This window comes from Pyrus communis, chromosome 17 (assembly GCF_041283825.1).
Source record: "Pyrus communis isolate YQ-2024b chromosome 17, ASM4128382v1, whole genome shotgun sequence".
Lineage (NCBI taxonomy): Eukaryota > Viridiplantae > Streptophyta > Magnoliopsida > Rosales > Rosaceae > Pyrus > Pyrus communis.
This window is the reverse complement of record NC_142581.1, coordinates 23,957,333-23,984,745: the sequence shown is the minus strand read 5'-3', so window position 1 is coordinate 23,984,745 and position 27,413 is coordinate 23,957,333. Positions and strand designations below refer to the sequence as shown.

Here is a 27,413-nt window from a genome sequence, read left to right as displayed (position 1 = left end):
ATCATTATGATGTCTAGCCCTTGATTTGTGGCTTTTACAAAGGCAAAGAATTGGCCTTGTGTGATGAGCCGAAAGAGAGAAGAGGAGAGAGAGGAGGCGGGGCCTTTTGTTTATATTAAGGCATTTGGTTATGCCTTGGTGAAGTGTGAAAGAGAGCATCCAAGGGGGAGAGCATTCGGCTCTCCCATGGAAAAGGTTGAACATGGGTTGAGAGAAAATCAAGAGAGCTAGAGTGAAAAGTATTCTAGTGAAAGAACTCTTGGGGTAGAGTGAGGCTATTGGGAAAATTCTGTGAGTGGGTGTACAAGGGATATGGGATTGGGTTATGTCGATTTAACTCATGTATACTTGTACTGTTATTCTCATAGTGAAGAGCAATATCTCTCCGGGGACGTAGGCAGTTTTTTGCCGAACCTCGCAAATTTCTCTGTGTCTTTATTTCTTGTATTTTATTTTGTTCAACTGTGTGTGATTTTGGTGAGGTTGTAATCTGAATCTCGGTTCCGCACTAACGAACGGGCCAAGGCACAACATTCATGATAGGCGATTAAAGGAAAATCACTTAGATGTGTATTAAAAACCACAGAGATTTATCCAAGCAAGTAATATTTGTAGCAAATTTACGAAATGAAAAGAAAGAAAATCACATTTTATGCTGTAAACCACTTCCAAATTTATCTCTGAGATATATGATCGTTATTTTGGGTACAACACTTGGTAAACACAGGACACTTCCACGGTTCTAACTTCCAACACATATGGATATAATACGAAACGCAGAGCTAGAATTCAAACTCGAAAAAGACACGTAATTCATGAAACTATACTGATTGTAAAGGTCATCTTCATGAGCCCCTGAAGCAGCTGTTGCAAGAGTCGTATGCAGCGCCTCCCCCAGAAGCACTGCCTGTGAACCTGAACTCCGTTCCAAACGCTATTGACTGCTGCAATGTCTGCGCAAATGCTTGGTACTTGCGGATATCAGCATTACTAACACTCCTACGAGCATGCTTCATCGATTCCTCAAAATGAGCTGCCTTGATCTTTGCTACTTCATCATCAGCATCCACCTCCATTGCCTCAGGATTCTCATTTCTCATCCTCTCCCTCTCAATATCCTTCACAATATTCTCTCTTATTGCATATTTGCAAGCACGCTGGCATATTTTTGTTACATCCGCACCACTAAATCCTTTGGTGTACTCGGCAAGGGCTCTGATGTCCACATCTTTAGAAACTGGGGACTTCCTCAAGCAAGACTTGAATATTTGATAGCGAGATTCCTCATTAGGGAGAGGGATGTAAATCAACTGATCCAGGCGGCCTGGACGCAAAAGTGCAGGGTCTATAATGTCAGGTCTGTTGGTGGCCCCAATGATGAAAACAGTTTTCTTTGCCGATATCCCATCCATTTCTGTAAGGAGTTGATTCAAAACCCTATCGGCAGCACCCCCAGCATCACCTACACTACTCCCTCTCTGAGTTGCAATGGAATCAAGTTCGTCACAGAACAGGATACAAGTAGCAGATCCGCGGGCCTTGTCAAAGATTTCATGTACATTGGCCTCACTCTCTCCAAACCACATCGTAAGCAATTCAGGTCCCTTGATACTGATAAAGTTTACTTGACACTCGTTGGCAATAGCTTTGGCGAGAAGCGATTTGCCACATCCCGGAGGGCCATAGAAAAGAACTCCTTTTGAGGGGGGACATTCCAAATTTCTCAGAATGCTTCACAGGATATTGAACCGTCTCTTGAAGTTCTTTCTTAACAGTCTCGAGACCTCCAATATCTTCTCAACTAACATTCGGCACTTCAACAACTGTTTCGCGAAGAGCAGCAGGGTTGCTGGTGCTAAGAGCAGTCTGCAGGTGCTGGTTTATAACTGCAATTGAATTAAGAATCTCGGCATTTATTTCCTCATCTTCTAAGTCAATCACATCCATCTTTTCTCTGATGCATTGAAGCGCACCCTCAGTACACAAGGCAGCTAGATCAGCACCAACATAGCCATGCGTGTCCTTAGCTGTCTTATCCAAATCAACATCTTCAGCGAGCTTCATGTTCTTGGTATGAATGTGCAGAACCTCAAGACGTCCAACTTCATCGGGCACACCAATATCAATTTCCTTATCAAATCTTCCAAACCTTCTAAGAGCCGGATCAATGCTATTTGGACGATTTGTAGCCCCCATAACAATTACATGTGCACGGGATTTGAGTCCATCCATGAGTGTCAAGAGCTGGGAAACAATCCTCCTCTCAACTTCTCCATGTGCCTTCTCTCTGTTGGGAGCAATTGAGTCAATCTCATCAATAAAGATAATGGATGGTGCATTCTTCTCTGCTTCCTCAAAAGCTTTCCTGAGGTTGCTTTCACTCTCCCCCGCCATCTTCAACATGATTTCTGGTCCATTGACGCAGAAAAAAAAAATGCCCCAGTTTCATTAGCCACAGCTCGGGCAATTAGAGTCTTGCCGGTGCCAGGAGATCCATATAGCAGAATGCCCTTTGGCAGCTTCACACCAATTGATTTAAACAGTTGAGGATGCCTCAGTGCCAGCTCCACCAATTCGCGAATCTGAGCCATCTGTTTCCTCACTCCACCGACGTCATCATAGCCAACCTCATTTAACATTCTTTCCCCATCCTCCCTTCTCAGAGGTTCCCCTTCACAGAAGATTTCAGTGTCGGGAGCAACCACACAGTACTCAGGAGGGTCGGTTTCAACAACCTTGAACTCTACAGTCCTCATTCCTCCTCTCACAAGGAAGAGATCACCCTTCCTCACCGGGCGGAAGGCCTCGAAGAAATAAGGTTTCAAATATGCATCAAACAGATTTCCAGTGACCCCTTCAATACTGTCGTCCACAGGAAGAATGTGGACGCACCTTCCATACTTTATATCAGCGCATTGATGAACCAAAACAACGTCCCCAAGCATAACCCTCAGGTTGCTCCTGACAACCTTGTTGATCCTTATCTTTGGTTCGTTGCATGTGTCATCAGCAACAACGCAGATTGTCCCTCCTTTTCTTTCCCTTGATCAAGACTGTGTCGCCGGAAAAGAGCCGGAGCTTTTCCATAGTGTCCCGGTGCAGCGCTACGACTGAGTTGTTGTCGTGGACAGCGTCATCCACAAGAAGCCGGTTGTCAGCCTTCTTGCGCTCAAGTAACGCCGTACTGAAGTCCCTCGTCATTCCCTTACTGTCAGAACATTCTGGTTTATCCGCGAGCATCGTGACAGCGGAGACTAAGGAACACACAACGTAGAGAGAGCAGTTGAGATTGGATTGCAGATTGGAGAATAGTAGAGAGAGCAAAGCACGTAGGGGTTGTGATATTTATAAGCCGAGGTTAACAACTGCTTGTAGTATTAGGAAAAGGTTTCCTGTGGAGTCTCTGGTTTGTCTTTTGTTAATTAGGAAAGGTTCCTAAACAGGAAAGGTAATTACCGTAATTTGTTTTAAAAAAATGTCTCCTTTTCTTACTAGGAAAGAATGTTGTTTTAAATTTTTAATTTTAAATCACTTAAAAAGAGAGGAGCCCTTATGAGGCTAACTTTGCAAAATATTTCGGTGGTTTAAAAAAATTACTCAAATCCAAAACCCTTGACAACTAAATCCGTTGCAATGTTGTCTCCCTCCTTAAACCCTAAACAATACATTACATGCATCTTTCTATTCCCTAAAGTACCTAAAACAATACACTAGCTCACAATCAAAGTACTCGATACATTAATTCACAAAATCAAACATGTTTTTGGGTCAATTTAATCCTCGCGCATAGCGAGAGAAGATGAACGGTTACTTTCAGAAGTCGAGTCGAACGACGATGAACAATTACTTTATGAGGTCGAGGTAGAAAATACTTATAACAGATGAAGCACAACGGCAGTTAGGTAGAAGATGCAGGATTAACTTCAATAAAAATAAATTAAATAAATAATAAGGGAAAAACAAATGCAACATAGTTGAGCAGAAATATGGCAGACAACTAAATCTATATATACAAATTACAAGCAGAGCATGAAGAAAATAACATGACTAACTTATTACTGAAGCTGGATTAGTTGGAAACCTATAAAAATAATTTTATCATCACCTTAACAAGTAAACTTAGCTTCTTATCTTTAACGATACACTGTCAGTCAATTTTTTTTTTTTTCCTTCTTCGTAGATTTGTCAGTATTGTTGCGTTCGAAGAACTTCCGTACATCATCCAAGCGCCGGTTGGATAATGAAATCACACCTGAAACTGGTATGTTAGAATCTGATATCCGTAACGAAAACTTTTGAGCAACAGGATATCAGATAATAACCTGAGTTTTAAGCGGTATCTACTTTCAACTTTTGAAGCTCATCTTGCGCAGACATGAGCCTACATATGCACAAAAAAAGTCTAAGATTACTAGCAAAATAAACATAATAATTAGGCACGGCGTGTGTTGGTTGCTATTTTGACCTCCTCTGCAGCTCAGTTATTTCATTGAGTAACTCGGTTTCCCTCTCTCGCGCTGCTTGAGGCTGCAAGAACAGACATGTCACTTTATGTTTATGAAAAAAAAATCACCCAACGCTTTAAAAGTAAACTCATAAAAGACTAATAGCAACGGCATATCAGCCTAAGCAGAAGGTTTCTCATTCGAACGCAAATTTTTCACTAGTATCTTTATCATACTGCCAACAACTAAAGAATCCTGCGTGGACTCGCAATTCCATAGCTAGCAACATTTCAGAGGCATGGAGCAAACACAAAGCTGAAGATTCTAAGCTATCTGTGGTATCTAAGAATGAGAAAGTTGAACTTACAGAGGGTGAACTTTTGACATAATTATAATACATTTTAGAACCTGAAACATTTTTGCTAACTTTCAAATGTAATTGTGAAAGTTCATTGACCCCATTGCCCCAACATAACAAAACAAATAGCACTCTACAGAGCGAGACCATCAGCATTTCGAATTTTTAGTGCTATGTCATATCATTGAACTAGTTCTAGTTCAACTCATTCTTGGCATTCGTACTTGCTCATTTTCCTTATGTCACCTTAAAAGAATAAGAATAAGCCATATAAATTTATCTTATTGGTTTTACTAGAAGATCATTTCTGGACACATACAAGATATATGTAATTTTGTATTCTATGAATCTATTGGCAACTTATCCTAAGAATAGATGGAAACTTGATAAATAGCAACTAAATTTGGAGCCGGAATAGTTTGTTTGGAAGGCATAGCATAGAAACGAAACTCTTTATAACATACCAATGATTTCTCCGAACCATTAGTAGCCTGGGTGGATCCTACATCACTTGCACGGTTGGCTGGAGTAAGGTTTGACAACAATACGTTAGGATCATCTAAATTGAATAAAATTCTAAAACTGAAAGAGCAATAATTGCTTGAACCTGTGAAATCGCCATTAGCAACTTGCTTCATTAAACCTAAAATACTCTCCTGTTAAGAAGAAATGACGAATAAATTTCTATCATATATGAAACATAAATAAGCCAAAAGTATTTGCTAACACATACCCTCTGAATAATATTTGTCTGCAAAATAGAGTTTAACATTGGAAAAAGAGAGTAGCCAGAAAGAGCTGGTGCGGTAGCATCAGAAGGTGATGTTAGAGGTGATGGTAGGGGTGATGGAAGAGCTGATTGTAGAGGATTTGCAGGATTGAAGCTAATCACCTACATAACCGGTAAAAGTTCTGTAAGACATTCAGTAAAAGTTAATAAATATAATCTTATGCGCTTAGGATATAAATTCACAATATATCAGACAAGATGTTTTCATAGCCGTACAGGTCACCAAGCATCAAGGAAGGGAAAGAAGGAATGGGAATGGGATCAACAAGCACCCAGACATGATAGGATTCTTGGTTTTTCAGGTATTGGATTATGGATATTAATAAGGAAACCATCTTTTAATTCCATGTGTGTTAGTAACACGTGGTGAAATCAGGAATTTCAATGATTCCAACGCCCATGTTTTAGTAAACTCCATTAAATCAAGAATTGGTAATAATTCCAATACCCATTCCATGTAAGTAAACATGCCATAAGTTTCTGTACATATCTCTAAAGAATTCCTGGCTGGACCTAGGTCCGAAATAATCATGATAGTCAAAAAACTGATACTGCAGATTATTTCCTAAAGTGTTGTGAAGGCCGACATTACGTGACAATCATACTAAAAAAAATTAAGTATTGTCTCACAAAGGAAAACAGAGACTCAGAGAAACATGCAATCAATTCATGAAATCTTCAGACCAAAAAATTCGGTCCAAGGTACCGTTTTATAGTTTTTGTTCTTTTATGGAATGTTAATATTTGATTCTTGACAGAGTAAACCATTAGAGAATTACATTCATGTGAAAACAAGCTTATGTCTTTTAATCGTTTATCAAAGGTTTTTTGCAATTACCATCAAGTCATTTGACAAGTGAGATTATAAGCGTGATGATGCTTTTAATAAATCGAAACAATATCTAGAAAACTGAGTAGTTGAGGCATGCCTAGCATTCTATGATCAAAACGGTCAGTATGATCGATTTATCACTAATAATATTTTCAGAAAGCTTTGTCTTCCCACTTCTAGCCACCAAGGGTTTTCTGAATGACTAGGAACTTTCACTAACCCTATGTTTGGATAAGGAATTTCAAAATACCAAGGAACATTAGACTCAATTGTTAAAAATGTAATACAAGGAGTCAAGGACAATAAACAAGGGACTTTCAAAGTACCAATGAACGACTCGAGCACAAGAATGCTACTACTTAAAACACTACTAATGCACCATAAAGACACTAAACAAAGGACTTACAAAAATGACACCTTGATAGATGTGTCATGTGAAGTTTTCTCAAATTTCTTATATCTACTAATGCAGGTAAGGTAATTGAACTCTCAGACAAGAGGCTAGCAGAAAAAATTAAATAGGCACTTTGGCACAATTGTGCTAACCTCAGAACTACAAACCTGCAAGCTGTGACTCTTTTGCAGAATAGGAGCCGGAACCACCTGAAAGAAAAGATAAGTTATCCACAAAGTTCACATGAAGAAAACACTAAACCCAGCATTATAAAACCCACCTTTTCTGAGTCATGATTCTCAGATGTGACTTTAAAACGTCCTTTCTGCTGTACAACTGGTGCCTTTGCTTTCTCATCGAGTTCACCACTGTGAGCTGCATGAATAACTTCATCAGTTAATAAGGCAGAGTTCACCTGAGATCAGAAAAAAACATGGTTCTTGTCTATGATCTTTAATTAAATGCTTAACATTCTTAAGGCCTTTTCCTCAACACAATCTAATGCAGTCCCACATTCTCTGACCTTCTATAATCTTCCACCACTTTATTGGCCACAAGAAGCACGTCTCCCTCTCAATGTAGTTACAAGAGCATCGAAACTTAATCACCAAAACCTCTCACCATGGATACGACAGATTATAAACTAATACTTTAGAAATACCTGAAACCAAACTGGAAGGTTGTTATCACTAACCTTCACTAATCTACATTTACCACCAATTTATTACAAAGTTCCTCACACCATAACACCTTTCTCCATCATATCACAAAAAGAGAACCTTCCTTCATCATATTGCAAAAGGAAACCATAGGACAATCAGGCCCTGGCAATACCTTACAACATATAAGCAATCACTCCTACTCAAGAGACTGAAAAGGGATTCCTCACAGGTTAAAGAACCAAGTCAAGTTTCTCAACAACAAAAAATCTATTGGCCACCAAGCCAATAGGCCTTCAAAACCTCCACTTAAATGCATCCTCTCAAGAACGAAAAATAACAAAACCTATCACCTCCAACCCAATTAAGTTTCCCTCAACAAGCCTTCCATCCCCTAGGCCCCAATCCTGCTTTATGTCATTTCTATCTCCCTCCCCCTCCATCTCCCAAGAAACTCTCTTTCTGTTTCAGAAAGGAATTTCCTCTAAAATCATTTCCCTCAAATTCATTATATCTTGATAAAATTTTGGACTTATTCTTAATTATTGGACCAAGATGCAGCTCATCCACTATGCGTCTTCACCCATATCTGACCTATAAACTGAGCATCAATTACTTGACCACAATATGCGCGCGCGCACACACACATAGATGAATTCCAAAAAAAAAAAAAAAAAGGAGAAATTGTTTTTCATGGAGACAACAATCAATAAATCCAGGGATAGCTATAATATCAGAACATGCCTGGTGACTTAGATGCTTTAGGAGGAACTTCAGTAAGCACGTCATCTGCTAGTTGTGGAACTACCGCCGCATTTCCCTTTGAATTACTTTGGGGCTGATGATTTTGCAATTTATCACTGGAGATTCCAGTATTTCAAGTTAACTTCGGCAAAGACAAAAAGAATAAAAAACAAAAAGAAATACCATGGAAAATTGAAAATTCAAAGTGAAGTTCATCAAGAATAATCATAACTTCAGTCTGAAACAAACACTAAGCAGACAAACAGATATGAAGAATGAGCTACTGCTGCTAGTTAAATAATAGATGAGTTTTCATCATGTATGCAATTGAAGAGTACTTTTTTTCTTAGGAGAACTTTCCCCCCTAAGACAGTTACCTAGTAAGACAGCAGAGATTGGAAACCCAAATATCATATCCGCATGCTAACAAATTTATTTTTTCCACATACCAAGAACCTGGATTCTGGACCTAAAACCCACTTACCAATAATCTGGATTCTGGACCATTCTCTGGAAAAATCAAAGAAAACAGAACTTTCTTGCGTTGCATCATTAGTAAGAACTTCGTCACACAAAGAGGAAAAAAAAAACACATCTTTTATCTCAATAGTTCCTCTAAGTTTTTTTTGTAATTCCCTCCATTACTTTCCGGTTTATTATTAACAGAACTCTATCAAACATCACAATTCACACAAGAAAACGATGGTCTTAAGTTACATTAGCATTCTTCTTCTGTGAACAGATATCAAGCCGTGAGATTCTAAATTATAAGTGGCACATCAGACGATATGACACTTTGATCAGAAATGCAAGCTAAACAATCAATTAAAACTGGCGTTCATATCAACAATCATGTTCATCTTGGAAATTTAGTCTGAAGACGGCTTAACCAATCTGCTACAACTCCAAAACCATAGGGGAAACTTCAAATGGAGTTTGGATTTCAAGGGAAAGTAAAGCAATATAGTTCTATAGAGAACTTGTGAAATATTGTAACATTTGGAAGTTTACAGAGACCTTCCATGCATACATTTCATATCACTTTGTTCCACTTGATGACCTCCATTTTTTATTGAATTTCTGATTTATTCATGTGTCTAGTTTATCAGGATAATTCTCACGTTTGCCACATGTAAATGTCCACTGAACGGCCATGTCAGACCAATTTCACCAGGAATCCGGAAAAAAAGAATGGAGTGTTGACAAGTTATTTTTCTCCCTGGAACTATCTTGTTGGAATCATGATATGCTAATCACAAGTTTAAAGGCTAACTGATTCAGTCAGAGACATTATAGTGTCAATTAAATGGCATACCTGTCTCCTTTAACAAGAGGATCACTAACTTCTGGTAAACCACTGCTGCCTGATGAGCACTGCCTTTTATGTTGAGAATTCAAAGCTGTCGCCTCCATAAGTTTCCCGATATTATCTCCATTGGGATTTTCACCCCGTTCAGTACGATCATCATGACAAGGTGAAGTATGTAGTTCATGGCTAGGACTGGCAATGCTAGAATCATCATCAGATTTGTCACTTCTAAACCTGGTAGATAAAAAGTGCTACAACATAAATAATCAAAATATGGATCTACAGGTATTAATCATTTATACAACACCTTTTTTGTGTTTTGGGAATCAAGACTTGAAAAAGTAGAGCTAAATATTAGCAAAACATATTAAAAACAGATATCACAGATGAAATACTTGGCATCATATAAAGCTGTGTTAACGTATGCAGTAGCTTGTTGGTTCCGAGTCACATCATTGTCTTCCTGTGAAACATTAATCCATGAGTAACCAGAAACAGCTATTATGATATGTATGCATGTGCTTCAAACTACCATAAATGTCCAGCCAATTTGATAAATACCATATCTGCAACTGGTTCTAAGTTTCGACAGAGTGATGGCTTTTGTTGCGCATCAAGAGCAGACAGAGAAGTCGAACTCCCTGTCTGATTGTTATCAGGTACAGGGTCATCAACATCCTGAATCTGATAGAAAGAAAACGTAAACTGAGAAAGAAATGAATTTTTGTTGCTTCTGACAATAAAATGAAAAATAGCATATTTTAGACCATCATTAGATTTCATCATTATATTTTTTTAGGAATCATATAAATAAAAATATGTGACGAATCAAGATGGACAATTACCAGGGAAGCTTGAGCCTTCATGTCGTCAAGGTTGAAGTTCCAACCACTAATTCCTCTTTTATATTCATTCTGCAATATAACTTTTTAAAATGAGAACTAATTAATAAGTAAAAAACTAAGGATTATTAAATATCAAAAATCCTAACTCCATTGATCCTTTTGCAGGTTTAAATCAGTAGATTTAATAGATTTAAGAGCCAAAAAGAAACAAAAAGGGAACAAAAAGCAGGATCAACTGGAACCCATTACCACAAAACAATAGAAAATTACAGAGCAAACTGGATTTGTGTGTACAAGATTTAATTATAGAAGCTGTTTAGGAATATAAATATGTCAGAAAGGAAATTAGCATCTGTTAACAGTTACAGTTACTACTAAATGAAATATACATTTACCATATGAATGTTTATTCGAGAATCAATATTGGGGGAGGGTAAAATCGAACACCAATTTAGGGGGAGAGTTGCACCTTCACATTGCCATTATGGGGTGAAACTAGCCCCTATGATAGGAAGATCATATTGTATCTTATGTCTCCATTCCATTTGTCGGTAGAGACAGAACAGGAAATTTCATCCAGGTTCAGATAAAATAATGAAAAGATTTTGTGAATTAAAAAGAATACGGAAGAAGGGATGCCATCAGTGATTCACCACGTGACTAGATTAATGAGGCAATGCAAAGATTATGACGAAGGCAATGCTGGCTATGGGTTGTGTATCCTTCGTTACATTTCCCATGGCAACCAATGAGTATCTGATGAGGGTAGCTTCTCTTAATCGCTCCTCCACACCCTATCAGATACTTCCTACAATTTTCAGCTGACAAATGCCTAATTTTTCCTAAGATTCTGTTTAGAACGAAATGGTATGTTCTAATGGTATCTAACCTCAAATGTAAATCTAAGTAACGAAAAATTTTACTGACTTTAAACTGCAAACCAATTTACTTGCAGTAATAAAAATTTATTGAATGCATGATTTTAAGTGACCTTCGTTAAGTATCTTATCTTAATAAAAGCAAGCAAAACAAAACAGAATAATCACAGTACCAGTTTTTTTTTATCAAAATATCAGCAACATTCTTATTGATTAAAGAGAGAAGATTCCTGCCTGTGATAGTTCCTCCATTTGTCCATCTGGCATCTTCTTTTGTGCAAGCATATACTCTTCCTTTCGCTATCATAGGATAAACATGTGATGTTAAGTACATAAAACCCATAACTATAGCATGAAAATGAATAAGTGTTGAGAGTCGGATATGAATTGCTACCTTTAATTCCTTGATGCGATCACCAAGAGCAGGCAGGCCCTCCAGAAGTGTTCGTGAGATATAATCATTCGACCGAGCTTGCTTGAAGAAGGAATGCTTCAACAACTTCTTAGCAGAAGGTCGTTTTGAAGGATCCTTTACCAAGCAACTAGCAATCATCTGCTTAAAGGACTTAAGAAAAAGACATGTGCTTGTGAAAACTACAATATCGGAGGTGTGAAAACTACAATATCGGAGGAAAACTCAATACAAAGTATTGTCATACCTTAGAAAACTTCCTATCCCTTTCATAATCAAGACCAGGTGGTGCATTTTGCAAGGTCATCAGCAGTACCTATAAACATATAAGATTTGCATTTTGTTCAATGATCTGATAATGATCGAAAAGTTGCTCACAAAAGGATACAGTGTCATTTGATTTACACCTTCATTGGAGGATACTTTGAGAAAGGAGCATGACCATGGGCAAGCTCCAATGCAGTTATACCAAAAGACCAGATATCCGCCCTGCACGAATATGACAACCAAAAATTAACTCCATGATGCTTAAGAATTTTGTTTTCACAAAATGAAGCAGAAAAGATAACAATAAGTTTACAAAAAACAAACTCACTTGAAATCATAACCATGTAATTGCTCCATAACCTCTGGTGCCATCCTACAAGACAAAGATATAAAACCTGTTGATTAAACAACACAAAGTAATAAGAAAAGTAAGACTGAGGAATCAAGCTTATGCTGTTTGGATGGTAAAAATTAATTTTCTTAGCTAAATGTTAAAAATAGCATACCAGCAAGGCGTTCCCACAAATGTATTTCTCATACGCTGCCTATCACCTGAATCAAAAAGGCAAGCAGAAACACCAAAGTCTCCAAGCTTGATTGCACCACGTGAGTCAATGAGAATATTTCCAGCCTATGAGAAGTATTTATAAGACAAAGAAGAGTAAAGGAATTAAAGGTGCCCAACTGTATTATAGATGCACTAAATAAATAAAAACAATAGTGGTTGCCAGTACAACTATTCGGGTGTATAGCAAACATGCAATTCCACAGAATGTATAGAAGTGAAATATTTATGCATAAGAATTGTCACTAGACTCAATACCCTACTGAATATGGGGTAAGAGGGATCAAGAATGTGTTTTCGATTGGAAAGGCTTTGTTTGACATGACTCGAGCAACCTACAAATTATTGTAAGTGACTTTTGGACAACACTGATCCAGTTGTAAAATGACCATAAAAAGTTTTGGATGAAAAGTCTTACAGAGTGGAAGGGTATTTAAGTGGAAAAAAAAAAAAAGGGCAACCGTCTTCAGATATGAGATTTTAACAGTGAATACAGTACACAGACAGTCAAATGACAGTATTATTAAAACTAGTTACCATACCCTAAAAGATATAACAAGTTCCAGACAATACAACAAAGAAACAATTTGCTGATTTGTCCACCTAGGCCTGCGACGCAACATAAAAATAATTGAATGATGCTGAATGTTAACATACTTACTTTGACATCTCGATGAATGTGGCCATGATGATGAAGATACTCTAAACCTTTCAAAATCTCACGTAATATAGTGGCTATAACAACTTCCTCAAAACCATCTGGGTATGCTGCCTTCAGAATGTGAAGACAAGAACCCCCAGCCATGAATGGCATGACAACCCACAGATTATGATCACTAACAAAGGAACAATGCGATTTGAGGACATTAGCATGGTCGACGAGGATCATTGTTTGCGATTCCCGATAAATGTTGTTCTGTAGAAAGCAACAATACACAAGACAATGCTCAAAAACCAATACCACCATGGAAACAAAAATCATGGGATTCAACAATCTAAGCAAAAAACACATGATAACTTGAGTAATTTCGAATGGGGTCATGGAAAATATAAATAAACCGGAACTAAATGTCCGTATTCTCAAAAATTATATACAGTAGCACCACCACATGAACTTCTCTAAGTACCAATACAACTCAAATTCCAAAACCAAAAACGGAAGCTGAAATTAGCTGCTATTCGTAAAAATTGAATCCGTTCTCGATAGCCTTTTGCAAATTTTCACAGAATTGTAAAAATTCAATATACGAAAAGCTGGCCGCATTGCCTTCTTAGGCTTTTTACCAATCAAATTACCAAATGAAACCGACTAATACATAAAAATAAATAAAATAAAATTACAAACAAAAATGAAGAATTGAAAATTGGGAGTACCAGATCACAATTGTCGCGTTCGAAATCGAGGATCTTGATGGCGACAACCTCCTCGAAGGGCTTACAGAGAGCACGGTGAACGGAAGCGCTGACGCCCTGCCCGACCTCTTCATACAGAATGTAGTGCTCCGGTCCTATCGGATACTTCTTCTTCTCCTTCTCCATCCCCAATCACACCAAAAATTACACCCAAAAAATCCTTCCTTTTCTGGTTTGTTTGGATCAAACGAAATCGCAGCAGCCGCAGTAGCTCATTGTGCGGCGTACAGAGAAGAAGAAGAAGAAGAAGGGGGTTGAATGCAGACTAGTAAATATCTCGACCGAGAGAGCTTTAATGGCGGTCACATGAGTTGTTGTTGCTGTAATCAAACGGTTTCTCGTGAGGAAACAAAAAGAAAAATTAAAAGCAGAGCTCAGGATTTTTTTTTTTTTTTTTTTTTTTTCCTTCAAAATTTGATGATTTTTGGGAAGAGAGAAAGAAATGGGAATTATGGAAGAAGTCACGAAGGTACCGGGTCGCCGCTAAAACTGGAGAAAACAGAGAGAAAGGGAGAGAGAGGAGAGGGTTTGTATGCAGGAATCCCGCCAGGCCGCCACTTGTTTGTTAAGCACAGTCAATCTTTCAATTTTGCTTTTCTTACCCTTTTTCTCCACATTTTGCTTTTTTAACCTCCACGTGTCTTAGCCATATTTGTTTGTTTTGACTTTTTGTTTTTATTCGGTTTCATATAAGCCGACCGTACGTGCAGTTTCTTTCCCTTCCTCGGGAGGTAGATTATCTATCCTCTTGTCCTTCTCATTCTTTTCTATTTGTTAAGTTACGTTAATATTTTATATTTTATTATTTTTTATCTTATAATTTCTATAAAACAATCAATATAAAATGTTAACGTGGTTTAATCATGACCGCATAAAATATGAGAAGATGGAAAGGGCACCCAAACAGGAGGGCAGACAATCCTTTCCTTGGCACAAAACTCTCTCCTCTAGGACGTTTGGGGGTAGGTGTGGGGTTGTGTGCACGTTCTATATGAACTTGCGAATTGAAATTTGTGGTTGTTAGTTGTGAATCCAATTCTCGTCGGATTTAAATATATTTATTTAACAACTAAATTCAAACATCGATGGATAAAAACTGACTGTATGATATACGATGAACGAACACGATTCACGGATCTCTATAATCCTCATCAAAAAAATTCAAAGAGAATCATGCTGGGTTAGTTGTTACCTCGATTTGAATATTCTTGGATTTCAAACTTACACAACTCAAGCAACAAAGGTCGTCTTCGAGATTTAACAATGCTTTAGGTCATCTTTAATGGAGAGTCATCCCGAATCTAACTTCTTTATTGTTCAAAACCTCTCTTCAATGGCAAAATGAATTTAGTCAATTTACTCGAAAAGATTCATGGACCAGTCTCGAGGGTTTGCTACAATTGCCCCTTTGGTAGGAATGGACTACGTTGTTCATGGGCCCCATGAAGTGAAAAAGTAATGCGGGAAAGCACTTGGCGGCATTCCTGTGTTGCGGATTGTATGTTTTGTCATGTATTTGGCAGCCTTTGGTCCTCATGATAACATAGAGGTTTAAATTCAAAGGAGTTTTTACAAAAAATTCACGGTATTGTTCATTTTAACGAAAAATTATATTTTTACATTAAAAAGTCAAACCTAGTACTATTCACTTTACCCTTTATTTTGTCCTTATTGTTAAAACTCAGTTTTCAAGCTATTTTCATTAGTTTTCCTTAAATTCAATATATATATATATATTTTTTGTTTTAAACGTAAAACAGATTTTTTTTTTTTTATAAATATATATATATATATATATGAATCTTGCTAAAATGGTTCTCAATCTTACACGAGTTGTATTCGATATATTTATCTCTAAAAATAGATATTCTAGATATGCATCTTCTTAAAAAACAAGGTGTTCCAAAATTTATATTTAAATAGGTACAAATAGTATTTTAATTAATTTAAACAATGCATGGTAGCTAATGAATGAGTGTTGACGATAATATTTCTCAATAATATTGAGAATTAAATACTTAGATTAATATGGAATTATAATCCAAATAAAATTTCAAGAATCTTAATTTTATTAAGTTTCTTTCTGTGTCATAATTTAGATGGATTTACCAATTTAGTAATGGGAATTCTTGTTAGACCGGGACCCTAAAATTTATCCAACAATTACAGTAGCCCTAGGAGGGGACGCCCCATGGCCTCCACCAAAAATTGGTGGCGAGGGGGAAGCCCTAGGCTACAATTAACCTAAATTTTCAACAATTTTTTGACACAAAAATTCTATTTTCTTTTTCATCTTTCCGGACTTCTTTAACATGATAAAATACACACAAGTATGAAAAAAATACTAGTTGATCATGGGAAAAAACAATTTTAATCATGTCTATAATTAACTGAAACTATGAATATACTGGTCTAGTTTTTACTTCTTAATTTCCAAGAAAATATATTTTTGTTCATGCTTCTAATTATTTTAACTTTTACAATAAATTTTAGAACAATAAAATAAATATAAATATTTATGAAAATTCTTGCAAATCAAAATATGCAACGAAAAACACATCACAACAACGAGTAACGCATATTTTGTCGATTAACCATGGCATCGATACAATTGTTGGGTTGTGGACTACTTTAGTATGCATGTGCGGAAGAGTGATGGATGACGCAAGCATAAATAATCCAAGGGTAATTTACTATTTTACCTCTCGGATTTGTGTTTAATTACAACTTTACACATGACACGCCCAACCCTGATATTCTCCAAACATCAGGGTAGGCACTTGTTGGTCGACACCCAAAGGTGACAAAGCCATATTAGGATGCATGAGAAATAATAAATATAAACAATACTTATAAATCTAAATACAATGATTATGCGATTATGGAACATGTTCAGAGCATACAACTAATCCTAGACACTAAAAAGGAATAATATAAAATTGAATGAACAAAAAGATGGGTCCTATACTGAGATGACTCGAAGATGCTGATGCAGGAGTGCCTTGACACTGAGATTGTACCGTGGTATCTCCGTGTAAACTCGTCGTCCCAAATACATAATCTAAGTTAGAATTAGACCACAAGGACGAAAATGAAGAGATTTCAAGTGTCCCGAGGTTTACCAATCCTCAAAAAGACAAGGAACTTGCCGGAGTTGCGCCATCGCATCGTAACTCAGTGATTCATGCATCTCCGTTCCAATTTCGAGAATGTAGAAGAGGGCTACAGAAGGGTGGTTGGTATGTGGTGCTCGCCGTAGAGGATGATGTGTGGTGGTCGTCGGCTGAGTGTGATTCTCGAAAAAAAGAGAAGAGAGAGAGGTCCAAGAGTTGTGTGGAGGGGGAGAGAGATAGCTGAGAATGTTTTTGGGGGAGAGACACAGGAAGAGAAAGGAGAATGAGAGTGGGCCGAGGTGAGGAGACAAAGCCAAAAGAAGTGGGCCCCCTTGGGCACACCATTTAAGACCCAAATAGTAACCATTTCAAAATATTTTTCAACCCAAAGTGAAATTATGAAAATGCTCTTCCATTCCGTAAATTCCGGGACGGGTTGTTACAATACAATATCTTTAAAACATTTCAATCTCATACATTTACTTTTTCATTTCAATGTCATACATTTATCACAGTTTTTGTTAGTTCCTCCGTATATGCTTATGTGGCCCTCGTGGACCCCACTCTAGTCCACAACAAAAGCAAGCTTCGAAGAAAGAGATTTACCATGGGCATTCGGCGTGTCGTCGAATAAAGATGGTACTTTGAACATCGCATTGAAAATTGTTGTAAACACTAAGTTTAGGAGTAATAATTTCTTAAGCAAAATTATGAAGAAAGTCAGATTAGTGCTTTGGCCTCTAAACTTATTCGTGTTAGACTTCTTGTTTCATTATTCGAAGTTGGTTAACTCTGGAAAGATTGGCTGACTAAAACCCATTCCATGAAAGGAAACAAAGGATGATTACTTCAATTTACTTTAGATCAATGTTCTAAAAAACGGCCTAGGCGGCCACCTAGGTGCTGAGCGGTGGTGGCTCGAGGCGTTTTCTTGCGAATCAGTTGGAAAAATCAGCTGGGCTCTAGGTGGGCTAGGCGGCTAGGAGGTTTATTCTCTTTTTTTTTTTTTTTTTTTTTTTTGAAACTAAAAAATAAATAAATAATTATATCTACATTACTATATTTCCTTATTTTCCTCCTATTTTGCACTTTATGTGGTTTTAAATTGTGAACTTATTGTACATGTGTCACCCTACAATACTCTTCACTATGGTTATATGACATATATGCTTAATGTGTTTTTAAATTTTGGACTTGTTGGATACTCTTTTTACATTTTATTATTCTTTTATTATCTTATCCATGGATTTCATACATGTTTAATTTTTTGTAAGTGTCAATACGCACTTATTTATAAGATATACAAGAAATTTACCTAAATCCGTCTAGGCTGCCTAGGCACCCGCCTAAACCCCGCCGCCCGACTAGCGCCTAGCGTTTTTTAGAACCTTGCTTTAGATTAAACTAAGTAGAAGCCAAAAAATGCAATAGCAAACTATCTCCTAAGGCATCTAAATCCTTTCAGGAATATAAAAAAAATTGGCACATTCTGCCACACATTCAGCTTTTTAAAGTTACTCATTTGGAAGTCCAACCACGAGTTTACAATTGGATTACTTTTCCTACAATGACTCTCAAGACCACTATAAATACCCTAGTTTGGGTATCTACCAAATAAATCTTTAAGGATCTATTATCTACAATCATCGTATTTCTTTACTTCATGTCGTCTATGCGTATATATACCCATGAAGACTCATCTCTCCTGCACGTTCTGCCGTATGCTTATTCACTAGGGATGGTTCATGATGTAGCACGCATCACACCACTCATTCTCTAAAACTACATTGTGATTTGATTCTCCATTCCTAAAGATATGTAGGCAATCCAACAAGGATTCAATCATACACACCCAATCAACCCCCATTACCCCATAGCCATTGTTCATGGGTTAATTATGACAAATATTGTTGTCGACCCGCACAATCATCTCCTTTTTTTCTGCATGGAAGTGCCGCTCCTCTTAGCGGCTCTGTACACCTTCCACTAGTTTCTCTTAAGTCCATAAACTATTCATAATGCGTTTAACTACTTGAGTTACAAGTTTCTTGCACTAGTGATGCTAACTTTTTTTCTTCTGTTTTATGTAACATTATATTTGCATTATGGGTGCCACACAAAAGGCAATATAATGATTTGATATTAAACTCACTATCTATGAGTGATAAATCTAAAACCTCACTTACAAATTAAGAAGAATATAATCCTAAATAGAAATGAAACTATCCGTTATTTAAACACACTTTCTTATTAAAGATGAACTTTACCATTATATAGTATATATTTACCCACACAATCTCTCTCTAAGCCCGAGCCGTGACCTTCTCTTCTCCTCCAAGAAAAAGCCCTAGGTCAAGAATTTCACAGCCAACGACCTAGCTACCGCTTGGGGTAGGCTGCAAACACCTTCTCCTTCCCTAAAACATCCTCATCTCCTCTTTCTGTCGTCCTCCCTCCCCCTCCCCATCCACCCTCTATTTCATTCTTTTCCATCTCACCCATTTGCCAACTTGCCCTCATGCCTCACCTTGCTTCCATTTTCTTTTCTCATAACAACTTATCGAACATCTCTTTCTAGTTTGGTTTAATCAAACCATGATTTATCCTAATGATTTTAGCCTAATTTTATGGTCTGAACTTAAGTGTGTTGGTCGTGTTTCATGAAGGTGGTTGTCCGAGTGTTTGTGGCAATTCTCTTGTAGATCTAAAGCCTTTGCAACTCCCTCTCGGGTAACTAAGGCTTCCCTGGCTTTCGCTATGGAGGTTATGGCTTGGTCCAATGGTTTTTAGTCATGTGGTGGTTGTGGAAACAACATCATTGCAGTGTCGTTAATGACTATGGTGTGAGTCCCTATTTTCTATCACTATTTGCTGTCCTTATCAACTTGTAACCCACGCGACTCTAGTGTTCTAAAATCTCATATTCTGCTCCCAGATGGATGATACCTTTGATGACTTCTAGTGCTAACAAACTATGTAGGTTATGGGCTCGTGGCGTGGCGGCAACGACAGTAGCTCTGGTGTAGAACTGCTCAAGCCTCTGTCTGTTGTCAACCGACGCCTGACCCATATGTCCGCTTGCCTTATGTCATGTTCCCGCGCTTCGTTGTGGACACGTTATTGGCTTTAATTAGTTTAGTTTTTGTTATATGTATTTTGCTTGTAGCGCTTGAAGCGAGTTAGCTTAGTAGCTTTTGTTTTACTTTGGGGATTGTGGTGGCTTCGCTGTTTATGATGGCTTTATGCATGTATGTGAGGGCATAGTTGCTTGATCTGTCACCTCTGCCCTTTTTTTGTTACAGGTTCACTTTGGGATCCTTGCTTGTGTTGGTCTATTGCGTTAGCTGTATAGGGTCTTAAAATTATTTGTGATTTGGGCGAATTATCTCTAAATTAAGAAATTAATCATTAGAGCAAATATACTCACCTGACACCTCTTATATTTGTTGGTCTTGATAATGAAACACTTTATCGCTTCTGTTAAAAAATATATATATATTTTTTTTTTTTGAGCCACACATATTATAAAAGTTTATGAATAGTATCACTTTTGGAAAAGTCTCATTAATATTTCTCATATTGATTTTAGTTGAAATCTCAAAATAGTCGCTGTGTTTTATTCTATCAGCCAATTTAGTCTATGTGTTTACATCCTTTAGCCAATTCAAGATATTCAGTTAAAGGATCATTAAAATTGACATGTGTCAAGCAAGTGAGAGGACAACAGTGTAATTTTATTTACACCCACTAAACAGATACGATGCCTATCTTTAAAAATTGACGCTTCGTTCAATTCACTTGAGTACTATGCGTTTAGGACATGTCAATTTTAACTTTCTTTTAACAGAATGTCTTAAATTGGCTAATAGATGTAAACACATGAATCAATTTGACCAAATTAAAAACATAGGGATTGAATTGACCGATAAAACACGGAGATTATTCTAATATTTAAGCCATTCATTTTACACCCATGGCTTATGTACAATTTCCATAAAAGTCACGTGCGCCTCTCGTGCATTACAGTATTTATTACGAAGGAGTTGAAAACGGGACACAGTACACTGCTCCTTCCCTGCACTCGGTTGCCTTCCTTTAAAGGCTTCGGCCTTCGCTTTCTAGGGTTTTTCTGTTTCTCTCTCTTAAAGCCAATCGAGACGCTGTCGTTTGTGGACTTTGCCAATCCGCCGAGATGAAGCTCACTGTAAAGACCCTCAAGGGCAGCCATTTCGAAATTAGGGTTCAGCCCACTGACGCCGTGAGCATCTTTCTTCTTCTCCCTTTTTACTGTTTTTTTTGAAATTTGAATTCCATGCTCCTGTTCAGTCTGTTTGGTTGGTAAGAAAATAAGGAAAGAAAATCTTGAGGAAATTTGAGATTTTGTAACTTTTTATATCTTATTGCTTGTCAAGTAATTGCACAATGTCAATGCAGGGTAATACTTCCGATTTCTTTTTTCTTTCCGCTTTTGGGAACCACATTCCTGTCCAATGGAAGAAATGTTAATTTTGTTTTATATGTGGAAATTTTGTTTTAATTTTATGTCCGTTTATTCGCATATCACGTTAGCATAATTGCATACAAGAATGGCTATAGCCTATAAAGAAGCTTGATATAATTAGAAAATTGAAATTGAATATTCGCGTAATGTACTTATGTTACTTCGAATACAGGTTATGGCTGTGAAGAAGAACATTGAGGATATACAAGGAAAAGATAATTACCCATGTGGACAGCAGTTACTGATTCACAATGGGAAGGTCTTGAAAGACGAAACTACATTGGCTGACAACAAGGTCACAGAAGACGGTTTTCTTGTTGTCATGCTTAGCAAGGTAATCCTCTTTTAAATCCAAGGCAATATGCTATTGCAATCAAAGTAACTCTTATTCAGATACGGCAACCAATTTTTATTGATTGATGTCTTAATTAATTGTATGATTTCATGTCAGCTTTGGAAGCTTAGTTCATGGTTATAAGATTAGTAGATAAGTTTATTATTAGGGGTATTTGGCAAGTTCTAGTCAGAGAATCATTAATAATCTAGATTTTACTAGATTTGAGTCCGACATATGTGTTTTGTCTGATCTTGATTACTCTTTCTTTCCATCCTTTGAAACTATTTATGTTGTTCAGAAACACAGAAATGGTAATGCCTTACTATTCTACTAAAAACTTGTGTATACTATAATTAGTGTGCGACTTTAGTACTGTGCCTTCTGGCACGCATTCATGCCCGCGTCATTTGGCTCTTTTTTATAGTGAATATCTATATAGAAGGGAATAGATAATGATCAAAGAAAGCAAATCACAAGAAAGGTTGGGTTAGCTCAACTGGCCATGTGGATAAATTACTGGGATTTCGCATGTTCATGTAATTTTTCAGTTTAAACTATTTTTTTACTGTTTATCCATCTTTAATGAAGTTGTCGTCTTTTCGATATGGAATTAACCAAGGGCATTTATGATATTTCGAATGCTTAGGATATGAGAGTGATTAGTAATGGTTAAACATTCGTATCAGAGGAATGATTAGTAAATCGGGCAATATACACATGTTTCCACACCTCTAATTCTGGAAGATGAAATGCTTTATTAGTTGGGATTATTTGTGATTTAATCAAAGTAGTTAGTCTAACAATGCTTAAGGTATGTGTGTGATTATTCTGGCAACTAAAGTAACATGGTGGCATATGTGAGTAAGATTTCAAAGTAATTGTCATGATATGGACTGCATGATTACAACAGTATAATTAGTGGAGCTTCCATGAATGTGTCGAATAAAGATTTTTTTTGGCTTTTCTTCTGAATGAGGTGCATGAATCAATCCAGTTTTAGAGGGTTATGGCCTTTTCTTAAGAGAATAAAATGATGAATCGGCAAAGTCAAGATCTTTTAATTTATATTAGAAGTACTACTATGCGGGTGTGTGTGTGAGTGTGAGAGGGAGAGATGGGGTCTGAGAGAAGAAAAGTAGAAGGAAAAATATTAAAAATGAAATTAGTTAAGGAAGAGAGGACCCTTTTAAACTGAGCCATAGTCGATATCAATGATGGAAATCTTTGAGTGGTTCAGATGTAGAGGAATGGAAGAATTTCTTAGGGGAGCAAGGGACGAGGAGATGGATCTTCAATGGGATCAATTTGGTTTTGGCTTCCCTTTTGGTATTTGCATTTTCAGAACTTAGGAATAGTTCTTTTCAGGCTATATTGCATGTTGCGGTACATTAGTTTTTTGTTAGTCTGCTGCCATGTATCTTTGTTGTTTAGTTGAGTTTGTTGTCTTTGTTGAATTGTTTAGCTAGCATCTTCTAACTAGACTATTGGTCAACTTGTTCCCTATATTGTTCTGTTTTTTAAATGAGACTATGTTTCTTATTAGAGGGGCAGGATTATTATTAACACCATGATTAGTAGAATATGGGACAGGAAAAATACTAAAAAAAACTGCAGAATTTGGTTGAATTTATCGTAATCGATTAGTTAACATGTTGGTTAACCGTATTCTGAAACATGGAGAAAAGACATTAACCAAGATTGTTTGCTTTCTCTGCAATGTGCATATGCTCTTGTTCCCACCATTCTTTCTAAAGTTTTCTTTCTGGAAATTTTCACAGAATAAAACTTCAGGCTTAGCAGGGTCTTCTTCTTCTCAGGTATTATTCTCGATATTAGTTGCTAGGCATTTGTTAATTTACTTTTGGGTATATTATTATTGTATAGGGTAAATGCTGTATCTCTGTGTTGCAGCCTGCCTCTACAAATCCTCCTACAACTCCACCAACCACAAATTCTACAAACAGAACTGAAGCTCCCATACAAGAACCGTGAGTTTACATGACAAACAACCTTTTGAACTTGTGTTCATATTAAATTAGATTCATACTTTTACTTTTTGTGCTGCCGCAGACCCTTGCAGAGTACCACATCTGCTCCAGACACTTCTAGGTATTGTACTTTATCCTGACGTTATATTTAACAATATGTTGTACAAATAACTTGTATGTGTAAATGGTTAAAATTTGAATTACCTTAGATTGTTGCATATGATGCTTGCATTAAGTTGCATTTGTTACTAAGGAATCAAGTACATCGATTAAAGTGGACTTTACCCAGCATCTTTTGATGGGAATCGTTTGTTTGAGTTAAGGGCTAATCTTTTGACACTCCTACTCGTGTGGATAACTAGAGTTGTCTCTCTTTCGTCTTATAGCCTCCATTGGTTTTTTTTTTTTTTTTTTTTTTTTTTTAAATGATTTTTGCCTTGTATTACTTGTATAGCCCCTGGAACCTTTTATTTAAGTTTATATATGAAGAAGAGAGTATGTGTAGTCATTGTGTTACCTTTGAACAAGGCAGTGTGGAATGGTGGTGTGTCCTATTCACGTGTAATTAGAAACTAAGGTTGAATTTGGTGCCCAACTTTCAATACAACATACGAGCCTTAAAGTCAAGTTCTTGAGCTGAGCTCAGTGTGTGAACCATGCTGTCTAGACCTTGTTCATGCTCACTCAGATACTTATGTAGGTTTCGTTAAGACTTAGGAGGCCACTATATATTCAATTGTGAATTAGGGTTTAGTGAATGAACTATCCTTGTTGGTACATTGGCTGCTTCAAGAAACTGCTCTTAAGCCTCTTATTATCCTCTTTTCATTTCTTTTGTCTCTATAATTTGACTCAAAATAACAGAGTTGGGTTCCTCTTGCCATAGTTGAATACTTTTATTGGTATTATGGTATAACATAACGATCATAAGTCCCTCTGTTACAACTGCAGTGCGCATAGTGATACCTATGGTCAAGCTGCTTCAACTTTAGTTGCTGGTACTAATCTTGAGCAGACTATTCAACAAATAATGGATATGGGTGGTGGCAACTGGGACAAAGAAACAGTTACACGTGCATTACGAGCAGCTTATAACAATCCGGAGCGAGCAGTGGACTACTTGTACTCTGTATGTCTCTTAAACTTGTTGCTATGATGTTGATCTATTGTGTACCTGCTGACATACTGTTCTTCAGAGTATACCAGAAACAACAGAAGTTGCAGTTCCTGTAGGTAATTTCCCTGCAAGTCAGGCAACTGATGTTGCCCCCGTCTCTGGAGCGCCTAACTCTGCTCCTTTAAATATGTTTCCTCAGGTAAAGACTCAGGCTTGTTTGATGGTTTTTGTACATTTATTGAGGCATTGTATCTAAAACTGGAATCCTCCAGGAAACACTCTCTGGTGCTGGCGCTGGGGCCCTTGGATCCCTCGACTTCCTTAGGAATAATCGCCAGGTAAACTACTTGTTATATTGTATCCCAGCTATGGTGTACTTTTTGTATATTGGATGTTGATATTATAAATGATCACGTAAACATTATTAAACTTGCAGACATTTTTATGATAGTATTACTTGACTATGTTAACAATTGGCCTAATATGTCAAATTTAGTCATGTGGTATCAATTTTGTCAGTCTCTTCTTGGTTTATGTTTGGTACCAGAAATATAAACAAAAACGCAAGGGTGAGGCTGACAAATTGAAACCACAGGATTAAACTTGACGTATATGGAAAACCACAAGTATCATTTTTAATATTTGGAAATTTTGTGATAATGTGTAAACTGGTTCGGTTCTCATGAATCACAGAAATGTGCAGATAGGGTAGATGGGTCATATGCAGTGAGGGGATAGTAGATTATTGTAAATTGTTCCCATCTCTTTCTTTATTCTTATTTAATCTTGGATTTTCAAAGAAGTTGAGGACATATTTTTCCTCAGTTGCAAGCCGTGTTTGGCTAAACTGTCTCATCTTAATGGTTTATATTTGAGTTTGATTTGGTTTGCTTGCCTTATTAATGTGCGGTCCTGAAAGGTTTGCTTTACCTTTTTCCTGTTTCCATCATAGTTCCAAGCGCTGCGCTCAATGGTGCAATCAAACCCACAAATTTTGCAGGTCTGCATTTGCTTTACGTCTTTGACATTAAATATTGTGATGGTTTCTTATAATGTGTTAAATAGTTTCATGTTGCTTTTGTTACAGCCCATGCTGCAGGAGCTCGGAAAGCAAAACCCCCAGCTTTTAAGATTAATTCAGGAGCACCATACTGAGTTCCTTCAGTTAATAAATGAACCCGTTGAGGGTTCTGAAGGGTGAGTATTGACATATGAATTTGGTACATTTTAGTCATAAACAATGGGCCCAGTTACACAATTGCTTGCTCATCAAGTACTTTTTCTCCACCCACTTATCTTCCGAGGCTCTGACTCTTAGCCATCCCTTGGATTTGCATTGGGGCTTGTTAAAGCTTACCGTATCTTCACTGGTTTATGTTTCTATAGAACTTGTCAATATCATGACTTGTATTTCTTATAAGATTTCCCCATCTTCCAGTGACATATTTGATCAGCCTGACGGTCCTGACCAAGATTTGCCTCATGCCATCAATGTAACCCCTGCCGAGCAGGAGGCCATTGAACGAGTATGTATTCTCTCTGTTCCTAACAACTGCTACATAATCTTTTCATAAGTATTGATTAGTTTGGCATTCCCTGTTACAGCTTGAGGCGATGGGATTTGATAGAGCGTTGGTCATTGAGGCTTTTCTGGCATGCGATCGCAACGAGGAACTGGCAGCCAACTATCTATTGGAGAACGCTGGAGATTTCGAGGACTGAATGATTGTTCTAAACACCCAGTTATACTTTAACCCATTGGATTCATGGTTTTATTGGTTTGAATCCGCATCATTGTCGCTGAAGGCGGTGCGTGGAGTGTCTGGAGCGACTTGATGTCCGCAAGAAAATGAATTTAATTAAATAGTAATTGTTTTTATTTATTTTTTTTATTTTCAAATTGGATTTTTAAGTGTAACATTCTTTTCGTACTCCAGTTTTTGGTATTATTATGAATGGCAATTGAAATTGATTTCTAACTTTCAATTTTGTATAAGATTTCGTGTTGATATGTATTCGTTGAAACCCAACGCCATTTCCTTCATTGTTTCTGCCACTCTTACATCTCTCTCGTGCAAACCTCAAACTATGGTCACCTCTCTCTCTGTCGCACTCATGACGAAAAAACCCATCTCGCAGGGGACCCCTAACTTTGTTCCTTGCAAGGAATTTGCAACTCAATTGGTTAAGAGCATAAATCCTGCATCCGAAAACCTTTCTTATCGTGACCGTCCACTTTGCTAGAAACATTGTGTTATTTGTCTATTTTGTATGTTATTGTTCGATGACTAAATGGTTTTGTAAAGATGATCCCTTCAAATAACTTGATGAGTCAACGCAACATTCGTGACACCGCATTTTGCAACTCTAGCAATCAAATTTTGCACTTTCAAAACATCCCGCTAAACAAAAGGCATTCGGGTTGTGTACAAACCATATGCATACA

At 37.1% G+C, this 27,413-nt stretch overlaps 2 protein-coding genes and 1 pseudogene across 3 annotated transcripts; 1 reads left to right on the top strand and 2 right to left on the bottom strand.

Annotated features, from left to right (window-relative positions):
- Positions 1–742: 742 nt before the first annotated feature.
- On the bottom strand, positions 743–3,240 carry LOC137708921 (cell division cycle protein 48 homolog pseudogene; annotated as a pseudogene).
- A 677-nt stretch (positions 3,241–3,917) lies between these two features.
- On the bottom strand, positions 3,918–14,447 carry LOC137708922 (Protein kinase superfamily protein). Of its 2 annotated transcripts, none has more exons than XM_068448082.2 (21): positions 13,873–14,447; positions 13,160–13,414; positions 12,440–12,564; positions 12,262–12,306; positions 12,074–12,155; positions 11,914–11,982; positions 11,649–11,819; positions 11,489–11,554; positions 10,377–10,445; positions 10,093–10,215; positions 9,927–9,994; positions 9,538–9,765; positions 8,223–8,338; positions 7,100–7,194; positions 6,972–7,028; positions 5,537–5,695; positions 5,411–5,459; positions 5,268–5,326; positions 4,466–4,527; positions 4,323–4,381; positions 3,918–4,252 (listed from the first exon to the last, which is right to left on the bottom strand). In XM_068448082.2, exons 1-20 carry the CDS (start codon positions 14,035–14,037, stop codon positions 4,330–4,332), a joined length of 2,115 nt encoding a protein of 704 aa, XP_068304183.2. In that variant the 5' UTR covers positions 14,038–14,447; the 3' UTR covers positions 3,918–4,252; positions 4,323–4,329. The 2 variants fall into 2 exon arrangements, with proteins under 2 accessions (XP_068304183.2, XP_088545798.1); XM_088689672.1 differs by having other exon boundaries at positions 6,987–7,028.
- A 6,599-nt stretch (positions 14,448–21,046) lies between these two features.
- LOC137707608 (ubiquitin receptor RAD23b) lies at positions 21,047–26,946 on the top strand. Its single transcript, XM_068446515.2, has 12 exons — positions 21,047–21,282; positions 21,698–21,859; positions 23,641–23,679; positions 23,774–23,850; positions 23,933–23,971; positions 24,802–24,979; positions 25,047–25,166; positions 25,240–25,305; positions 25,920–25,967; positions 26,055–26,164; positions 26,406–26,493; positions 26,573–26,946. The coding sequence occupies exons 1-12, from the start codon at positions 21,217–21,219 to the stop codon at positions 26,687–26,689; spliced, it is 1,110 nt and encodes a 369-aa protein (XP_068302616.1). The 5' UTR covers positions 21,047–21,216; the 3' UTR covers positions 26,690–26,946.
- The last annotated feature ends 467 nt before the right edge of the window (positions 26,947–27,413 follow it).